Here is a 10,000-nt window from a genome sequence, read left to right as displayed (position 1 = left end):
TGGGTTGTGAGTGGGTGTGTGTGTGTGTGTCTACCTGGTCTTGTTGAGGCCAGGTGAGCTGGGTTGGGAGTTGGTGTGTGTGTGTGTCTACCTGGTCTTGTTGAGGCCAGGTGAGCTGGGTTGTGAGTGGGTGTGTGTGTGTGTGTGTGTGTGTCTACCTGGTCTTGTTGAGGCCAGGTGAGCTGGGTTGGGAGTTGGTGTGTGGTGTGTGTGTGTGTGTGTGTCTACCTGGTCTTGTTGAGGCCAGGTGAGCTGGGTTGGGAGTTGGTGTGTGTGTGTGTGTGTGTCTACCTGGTCTTGTTGAGGCCAGGTGAGCTGGGTTGTGAGTTGGTGCTGGCGTTGCTGGCTGAGTCGGACCCCGTGGGGGTCTTGGTGTAGAGCCTCTTGCCTGGAACCGTCAGGGGCTTGTTCACCGCCCCCAGCACTGGAGTGGGCTTAGGCTGGGGGGGGGGTGACACAGAGAGAAATAACATCAGGGCTTTCTCCAAATCATTTCAATATAGAGAGATGGTAGAAAGACAGTTACAAAGAACCTGTGAGACGCCGGTGAAGGTTGTGTGTGTGTGTGTGTGTGTTTACCTTGCCTGTGAGCAGCATCTGTCTGGCTTCTGAGGACAGGTAATCCTTGTCATTGACAAAGTCCTGCAGTGGGACAGAGAGAGGAATCAGTGCCAGCGTGTGAGTGCATAGAGAATTATGTGAATGAAAATAAAATGAAAATGTTCATCTGTGCGACCTTGAAATATGATTGGGAGCATTTGTGCGAGTGCATATAATTGTTCTGGTGTTGCGTCCTACATCGTTTACTACAACAACTCTTATTTGATTGAATTTGTTGTTTATGTATTTTATTTTACTTATGTTCACTGATTACCATGGCCTCTCTCTCCTTTTACTTTATTCTACTGCAGTTGGGTTTTAAACAGGCCTTGGATTTACACACAGCCTGGTATCTTGGGGAGAGAAGGACATGTTGGGAGTTTGTTGTGAGAATGTATTTTGTTTTCCCCTCTCCCTGGTTTTTGAATGTTCTGCTTTTCATGTCCTTGCGTAAACTTATGTTATCGGATTTACATGAAATTTGCTATGGTTTAAGTTGGAGATTTTTTTCTCATTGTTGTTATCAATGTTTGTATTAAGGAAACAATAAAAACAAATGTTCAAGGCTGTTTTTTATTTAAAAATAAATAATTATATTTACAAATAAATAAACACAATGAAATCTGATAATGTAGCTAATATAGTTAGGCAAACCAGCTAATCCATCAAACATTGTGTCATAGATAATTACCCAGAATGCAGGAAATTAAGCTTTTGATGCCCAAAATGTCCTGGGGGAGGAGCCCCAGACCCCCCAGTTAAGGCACCACCTGCGCCTCATTGAGCCCAGGGGGGGGGGGGTGTGTGTTACCTTGTCCTGCGGTAGGAAGAACTTGGTTGGCAGGAGGGGGTCTTTGGGGGAGTCCAGGTGACAGGCGGTGCTCTTGTTGACGATGACGAACAGAGCGACGTCACACACGATGTAGAGCTTCTGTAACCCGCGCACGCACACACACACACACACACACACACACACACACACACACACACACACACACACACACAATGTTAAGTGCTCTTCGAGACCTTCGACTGGCCTTGGGGTGCACGTTTATCTGGTTAGCCTAACGGCTTGTCAGCTCTGTGTGTGTGTGTGTGTGTGTGTGCGTGTGTGTGTGTACCTCGTTGGCCTTGGGGTCGTCGGGCGCCTGTGCGTCCTTGGTCTGTTTGATGTTTTCCACCATCTTCCTCAGGAAGGCGTGGCTGTTGTTCTCGTTCTTGGTCATCAGCACCTCCAGCATGAACCACAGACATCTGGACACACACACACACACAACATTAGAGACACACGGTCGATATGAGATCAATAGAAGTGTGTGTGTGTGTGTGTGTGTGTGTGTGTACACTCACTCCTTGATGTCTCGGAGCTGCTCGTAGTCCTGTGGTTTGGTGAAGTCGGGGTCGTGGGCCAGCAGGTGGATCATGTAGGGGACCACATACTCTGGAAGGAGGGACAGCAACTTCTCTGGAGGGAGAGAGAGAGGGAGAGAGAGAAGGAGGGAGAGAGAGAGGGAGGGAGGAAGGAGAGGGAAAGAGGGAGGGAGAGAGGGAGATGAATACCGCGTTGACGACGGCGCGGAGAACCCCGTGTTCCCGTGGGGGGGTGCGGTGGCGCGGACCGACCGTGAGCGAGCGGGTTCTGTTTGATGTACTCTCTGCGGACGGTGATGTTCTTCAGCAGGCACTGCCTGGCGTGGGCGCGGCGCTCCTTCACCGGGTCCTTGGCGCAGAGGGAGAACACCGACAGGTACTCCAGCGGGAGGAGGAGCTTCACCAGCGGCAGGTGCAGCTTCTGGGCGAAGATCTGGCGCACCTGGTAACACTCATCCTGGAGAGAGAGAGAGAGAGAGAGAGAGAGAGAGAGAGAGAGAGAGAGAGAGAGGGAGGGGGGTGAGAGACGTAGAAAAGATGGAACCGGAGCAGAAGAGAGTGGGAGGGAGGGAGGATAGACGGGCCGCGACACACACACACACACACACACACACACACACACACACACAGACACACACACTAGGGCTGTCAAAAGTGCCATGAAATTGAGTTCGAATATATTCAAATTAATTTAGTAGAGTTTGAACGATATTCGAATTTCTGTTTTTTGTGTGAAGATATTTCATGAATATAATAGCCTCATAAAATAACCCTTGACTGTAATATTGTACTGTAAACACTGTTACCCCTCGCTGAGGTGTTAACTTTCATCTTTCGATAAGGTGCTGGGTCTGGATTATTGGATTATTGCCCGTAAAAAAATTGTAGCCTATAAATGTTCTGTTATTAATGTAAATCGCTGCATAATTTTTGATAAATAATATTATTTATTAAATTACAATATTCAAACTCTCAAATTTAGGTTCGAACTTCTTTAAAAAAAAGATATTCAAACTTTTTCACTTTTTTTTTTGACAGCCATAACACACACACACACACACACACATACACACAAACATACACATACACATACACACACACACAACTCACGTTGATGACGAGGCCGCAGAGCTGGAACTGTTCTGGGGTGATGATGTCATGGTAACAGGGCTCCTGAGCCAGCTTCATGATGGCCCCGCCCGCCGCCAGCCTCAGACGAGACATGTCTGATTTACTATAGGAGAGAGGGAGGAGGAGGAGGAGAGAGGGGGAGAGAGGGAGGAGGAGGAGAGGAGGAGAGAGGGGGAGAGAGGAAGGAGAGGAGGAGAGTCAGAGGAGGGAGGGAGTAGGAGAAGGGGAGGAGGAGAGAGAGGGCAAGAGGAAAAGATGTCATGCAGAAGTGCATACATGTTCCGAGAACTGAAGTGAGTTTGATATGCTCCGACTCGCTCCGACTCGGATCGGGAGAAGTCTGCTCTCATCATACACTTGCCGATATAAATCTGTACCCCTCTCATACACTTACAGATTTCTGTGCCAAATTGCCACTCCGAATACCCCCAACTAGTGCAGACTGCTGCTGACTAGGACAGACTCAGCAGGATTGTGAATCGTGTATAAAATCGGGCATAATATCTTGTAGTGTATCCTCAGCTAAATCTAACTCAAGACTACTGGTCGCTGACAAGCATGGCTGAATGCTAAACCCTGACCTCTGACCCCTGGTCAAGGTTACCTGATCTTCTTCTGCTCTGTGAGGTCGCCCTCGCTGACCAGCTTGGCTGAATGCTAAACCCTGACCCCTGACCCTGTGACCCCTGGTCAAGGTTACCTGATCTTCTTCTGCTCTGTGAGGTCGCCCTCGCTGACCAGCATGGCGGAGAGCAGTCGGAGGGTGGAGTTGGCCGACTTGGACTGGTTGTTCTTCATGCCTAGCAGCCAGCGCACCAACAGCTTGATGGCCTGGACCTGGAGCCAGGGAGGAGGGAGAGAGGGAGGAGGGGAGGAGGAGAGGGGTAGGGAGGGAGAGAGGGAAGTAGGGTGTGAGGGAGGGAGGGAGGGAGAGAAGTAGGGAGAGAGAGGAGGGAGAGAGGGGTGAGGAGGGAGAGAGGGAAGTAGGGAGAGAGAGGCGGGAGAGAGGGGTGGGGAGGGAAAGAGGGTGTGAGGGAAGGAGGGAGAGAGAGGAGGGAGAGAGGGGTGGGGAGGGAGAGAGGGAAGTAGGGAGAGAGAGGAGGGAGAGAGGGAGAAAGTGAGGGAGAGAGGGGTGGGGAGGGAAAGAGGGAAGGAGGGAGGAGGGTGTGTGGGAGGGAGAGAGAGGAAGGGTGCGAGGTGGGTGAGATTATCAGCCATTTCATATTTGGTCAATGAAAAAAATACGAAGACAGAAAGAGCAGGGAAGGTCAGGAGAATGATAAAGAGAATAAGAGATAGAGGAGAGAGAGAGAGAGAGGGAGAGAGAGAGAGAGGGAGAGGGAGAGGGAGAGAGAGAGAGAGAGGGGGAGAGAGAGAAAGAGAGGGGGGAGAGAGAGAAAGAGAGGGAGAGAGAGAGAGGGAGAGAGAGAGGGAGAGAGAGGGAGAGGGAGAGAGAGAGGGAGAGAGAGAGAGAGAGAGAGAGAGGGAGAGGGGGAGAGGGGGAAAGAGAGAAAGAGAGGGGGGGGGGAGAGAAAGAAAGAGGGAGAGCAATCCTCTTACCTTGGCTAAAACCTCTGGAGAGACCTCATCATCCGACGTCCATAATTTACCATTCTTGTTCCCCATAGACTGAAATAACACACAGAAACACACGCGATTTGTTGACAATACCTCTATAAACAAACAACAAACATCTTTATTTGTCACACGGTGAGATAGGGGCACATCACACAGGTGTAGGCGCTGTGTGTATGTGTGTCTAAATGAGGCTAGTTGTGTGTGTGTGTGTGTGTGTGTGTGTGTACCCACCCTGTCGTTCATGAGCAGGTCCTTGACTATGAAGTTGGCCACGATGGACTTCATGGGCGAGGCGAACTGGTCGGGGGCGAGCATGGAGATATGACCCAGGGAGACCAGCGGGGTGATCAGCTGCTCGGGGACGTCCGCGTTCAGACTACGAGACAGAGGCTGGGGGGGAGAGGGGGGGGAGAACGTCACGGTGACCAGACCTGTGTCCTAGAGCTACCAACGTCACCCTGGAGAACGTCACGGTGACCAGACCTGTGTCCTAGAGCTACCAACGTCACCCTGGAGAACGTCACGGTGACCAGACGTGTGTCCTAGAGCTACCAACGTCACCCTGGAGAACGCCACGGTGACCAGACCTGTGTCCTAGAGCTACCAACGTCACCCTGGAGAACGTCACGGTGACCAGACCTGTGTCCTAGAGTTACCAACGTCACCCTGGAGAACGTCACGGTGACTAGACGTGTCTCGCATGTTGTAGCATGTTCTGTAGCGTGTTATAGCATGTTTTGTAGCATGTTCTGTAGTATGTTTTGTAGTGTAAGGTGTAGCATGTTTTGTAACATGTTCTGTAGTGTGTTTTTTAGCGTGTTTTGTAGAGGGTGTGGTAGTGTGTGTTGTAGCATGCAGTGTAGCGTGTGTTGTAGTGTATGTTGTAGCGTGTATGGTAGTGTGTGTTGTAGTGTGTGTTGTAGCGTGTGTGGTAGTGTGTGTTGTAGCATGCAGTGTAGTGTGTGTTGTAGAGGGTGTGGTAGTGTGTGTTGTATGCAGTGTAGCGTGTGTTGTAGCGTGTGTTGTAGCGTGTTCTGTATTGTGTGTGGTAGCGTGTGCGGCCCCCCTACCTCGAAGATCTGCGCCAGCTGCACTTCCTTGTTGTTGAAGATGGCGTGGATGCAGTGGACGGCCTGCTTGGCCTGGTGGGGGGTGCCGCGTTTGGCCTTCTGGTGCAGGACGGGGATGAGCGTCCTGGAGGGGAGGAGGAGGAGGATTATTGCTTTATAAATGTTCTTAGCTGGTAGACAAACATACTCCAGGAGCTTGCTCCATCGCCTTGTTAAGAGGGGTCAGGGAAGAATTTTTACAGCTCACTATTCTGGCCCCCGGGTGATTACTGTTTTTTTGCTTCCCTCTGGAATATGTAGGGGTGGGTCGTATGCCCACCTCCCTTGTTCTCTGTAAAGCGCATCGTGTTGCCTCTGGGTATGAAATACGCTAAACAAATAAAGCTTTGATTGATTGATTTAGGAAGAGGGGACGTTTCAGAAGACGCTAATACCAAACATCCGTACACATCCGCACCCATGTTAAATAAGAGCAAAACTACTCATGAACTATCATTGTCTGGTTGTCCTTTCACAATCACCATTCTAAACCACTCATTCATTCACATCCCTCCATCCATCCCTCCCTCCTTCCATCCCTCCCTTCTTCCCTCCCTCCCTCCCTCGTACGATCGGATCTGCTGCAGCTCGGTCTCGATCTTCTGCCCCGTGTTCCTGAAGATCTGGATGGCGGCCTCGGCCACCTTGTCGTCCTCCATCTTCAGACACTGCAGCAGCGACTCGTACGTCTCCGCCGAGTGGAACGCCGTCGGGTGGGTGAACGACAGGACCTGGCGGCGCGGAGAGGAGGGGGACGACAAGGTCAACATTACAGCTGCTCTTTCCTTCTCAGCGCTCCCTCCCTCCCCCTTCTCTCTCCATCCCTCCTTCCTCCTCTCTCTCCATCCCTCCATCCCTGACCCCCCGCCCCCTACCTTCAGCAGCTCCAGGCCAGAGCGGATGGCGGTGTCGGGGGTGACCCCCTCCTCGTCGTCGTCAGCCGTGCCCTCGATGGACTTGTTCAGCAGCTTGACCAGAGCGCTGCGGAGGCCAGACAGCAGCACAGACACAAACCTCAACAACAGTCAGCAAGTCAATTAACTGGGGAGACCGACAGTAGAAATAACTCATTCACCAATTCCACCTTTTAACCTCGGGAGGCGGCAGTAGAAATACCTCAACGACATTCACCAAGTCAGCCTTTTGATTTCAAATCATTGCTTCTCTCTCCGCACGGCTTTTACCGATCCAGTCTCTCTCCAGACTCATATCACGTTGAATCGCTGCGCTCCGCATGCTACATAAGAGTCTCTGCCACCTCGCCGCCAAGCTGGTGTTCTGAGGGCGTATCGACGGATCAAAACTGAAAGAGTGACAGGTCGTAGCAGCAAATGAGAGACGCTAGCCCAGGTTAGATGGGCGGGGCCAGGCTGGGTGGGAGTGCCTGATCGCAAAAGTCGTTACTGATTGGTGTCGCCGGGATTCCGGCGCTACCAATCAATTGCCAGGGTTTGAAAAACAGATTTTTGCATGAAGTATCCCAGATCCATAGAGAGATCTTCAGCATGCAGTAACGCAGTTAGCGTAGCTTACGTAGTGCATCAGGGAAAGAACTTTCACGGGTCTGGCGTTGAGACTAGGGATCCAGTCACGTCAGACGAGCATTTGAAACCGTTGAGTATTTGAATCGGGCTTTACGACCTGACAGCGATCTGCCCTTAAATGATTCCCGTCAATTGGAGCGTAGAGATTTCCCACAGGTTACACCTGCGCGTACACTAGCGCCAGACGAAGAGAAACCCCGTTAATAATGGAGAATCTGTACAGCAGTCGTCTGGGGCCGAGGCTTCATCTGTGACCGAGGACGCCGCACTCATGGTGTTTTTCCACTGACTTCCTCCGGGGATGACAAAGCCACAGCGGGACAGAAGGCTGCACTTACCCGCCACCACCACTAGGTGTCTCAGTGAATGAGAAAGGCCTGCCTCTGATAATAGCGTGTTACACAATCACAACAGAAAACACAGGGAGAAGAGGACTGGGGCAAGCTATTTCTTTTTCTATCTCAGACACACGCACTACACACACACACACACACTACACACACTACACACACACACACACACACACACACACACACACACACACACACACAGAATAACACTCGCCCCCACCTCATCTAAAGCACAGCATGTAAGAAAGGGCAGCAGAAAACCCTGTCCATTCTATTCTTCCTCTATTCCTCCAACTAAAACATGTGTGTGTATGTGTGTGTGTGTGTGTGTGTGTGTGTGTGTGTGTGTGTGTGTACATCGACGTGTGTGTGTGTACATTGACCTGTGTGTATTGACGTGGGTGTGTGTGTATTGATGTGTGTGTACCTGATGGCCTCTGAGTCGATGTGGACGGGGGCGATGCGCTCCAGAAGGAACTTGACCATCTCCAGGAACGGGTTGGTGGGCTGCTTAGGGAACGTCAGCTTGCGGGTGATCTCCCTCTGAGGCACACACACACACACATATACACACACGCACACACGCACAGACACACGCACGCACGCACACACACACTCATACACACACGCACGCACGCACGCAGACACACACAGACACACACAGACAGACAGACAGACACACACACACGCACACACACACACACACACACAGACAGACACACACAGACACACACACAGACACACACACATACACAGATACAGACAGACACACACACACACAGATACAGACAGACGCACAAAGACACGCACGCACGCACACACACGAACACACAATACATCAGAAACAGTCAATATCAAGTCCAATAAAACAAGTCCTATGGGGGGTGGGATAAGGTGTGCGTGTGAGTGTGTGAGTGTGCCTATGTGGAACGTGAGGTGTGCGTGTGAGTGTGCGTGCGTTTTATTTAAGTTCCACATAGACGCACACACACACACACTCACACCTGCGAAACGTGGGACTTCCCACCCCCCATAAAGTCCTGCCTGTCAATATCTGTGTGTGTGAGGTGTGAGCACATATATCAGTGTGTGTGTGTGTGTGTGTGTGTGTGTGTGTGTGTGTGTGCGTCTCACCACGCAGAGCTCGGCCTGTTTGCAGGAGCAGGTGGGGCTGATGAGGGTGTCCAGCTGGACCCGCAGCTTCTCGTCCTCCCCCAACACCTGGTTGAACTTCTTCATGAAGTCCTGGGCCTTCCCAGCATCAGGGAGGTTCTCTGAGAGGGGGAGGGAGGGAGGGAGGGAGAGAGAGAGAGAGAGAGAGAGAGAGAGGGAGAGAGAGAGAGAGAGGGAGAGAGAGGGGGGTAGAGAGAGAGACAGAGGAGGAGGGGAGAGAGAGAGAGAGAGAGAGGGAGAGAGAGGGGGGTAGAGAGAGAGAGGAGGAGGGGAGAGAGAGAGAGAGAGAGGGGGGGGGAGAGAGAGAGAGAGAGAGGGGGGGGAGAGAGAGAGGAGGAGAGAGAGAGAGGGGGAGAGAAGTGGGTTAGATTATGAGTGTGTGTGTGTATTTTCCAGTTCTAGTTCCAATCTGTTAAGAGCAGCATAGGTTTGTGAGGTGTGTGTGTTCCACTCACTGGCGATGGTCATCAGCTTCCCAAACATGGCTGTGTTGTTGGCCTCAGACTGCAATGGAGAGAGAGGTAGGGTAAGATATACAGACTGGGGATAATGTGTGTGTGTGTGTGTGTGTGTGTGTGGTTGCGGTGACTCACAACAGGCAGCTTGTGGAGGTCCAGCAGTTCTCTGACGAGGCCTCTGAGCATGTTCTGACACTTCCACATCTCATTCAGAGCCCTGGGAGAGAGAGAGATTTTAGATTAGTTTATTGGACAATTAATTCCATTGTGGACCTTGATGTGATGACAGGTGGCGGAGGAGAGAGAGAGAGTATATATGTACGTGTGTGTGTGTGTGTGTGTGTGTGTGTGTGTGTGTGTGTGTATACTGACTTGACAGCGTTGGTGTCCAGACAGGCGTAAAGGTAGTAGAGACACTTCATCTTCTCCTCAGTATCCAGACTGTGTGGAACCATATACTGAGCAAAGATCTTCTCCACCAGCAACCTGGGGAAGACAAGAGAGGGATGGAGAGAGAGAGGATGGAGAGAGAGAGGATGGAGAGAGAGAGAGGATGAAGAGAGAGAGGATGAAGAGAGAGAGGATGAAGAGAGAGAGGATGAAGAGAGAGAGAGGATGAAGAGAGAGAGGGAGGGGGTGGAGAGAGAGAAAGAAGACCCAAGGCAAGACAAAACATGGATCACATT

The 10,000-nt window shown here is 51.2% G+C and overlaps 1 protein-coding gene across 1 annotated transcript in view; it reads right to left on the bottom strand.

Annotated features, from left to right (window-relative positions):
• Positions 1–10,000, bottom strand: part of pds5a (PDS5 cohesin associated factor A) — a gene marked incomplete at its 5' end in the record, with an annotated part of 21,378 nt that overhangs the window by 3,655 nt on the left and 7,723 nt on the right. The window contains 18 exons of the mRNA XM_084454439.1: positions 292–440; positions 580–642; positions 1,412–1,531; positions 1,722–1,854; positions 1,951–2,065; positions 2,224–2,428; positions 3,082–3,205; positions 3,803–3,939; positions 4,663–4,731; positions 4,912–5,070; positions 5,751–5,874; positions 6,360–6,520; positions 6,665–6,770; positions 8,111–8,226; positions 8,818–8,957; positions 9,312–9,360; positions 9,450–9,531; positions 9,687–9,800. Of these exons, the coding sequence (XP_084310565.1) occupies positions 292–440; positions 580–642; positions 1,412–1,531; positions 1,722–1,854; positions 1,951–2,065; positions 2,224–2,428; positions 3,082–3,205; positions 3,803–3,939; positions 4,663–4,731; positions 4,912–5,070; positions 5,751–5,874; positions 6,360–6,520; positions 6,665–6,770; positions 8,111–8,226; positions 8,818–8,957; positions 9,312–9,360; positions 9,450–9,531; positions 9,687–9,800 (2,166 nt within the window). The remainder of the gene's footprint in view (positions 1–291; positions 441–579; positions 643–1,411; positions 1,532–1,721; positions 1,855–1,950; positions 2,066–2,223; positions 2,429–3,081; positions 3,206–3,802; positions 3,940–4,662; positions 4,732–4,911; positions 5,071–5,750; positions 5,875–6,359; positions 6,521–6,664; positions 6,771–8,110; positions 8,227–8,817; positions 8,958–9,311; positions 9,361–9,449; positions 9,532–9,686; positions 9,801–10,000) is intronic.

Source organism: Borostomias antarcticus (assembly GCF_949987555.1).
Source record: "Borostomias antarcticus genome assembly, chromosome: 20".
Lineage (NCBI taxonomy): Eukaryota > Metazoa > Chordata > Actinopteri > Stomiiformes > Stomiidae > Borostomias > Borostomias antarcticus.
Note: the sequence above shows the minus strand (reverse complement) of the source record. Positions and strands in the feature narration are given on the sequence as shown.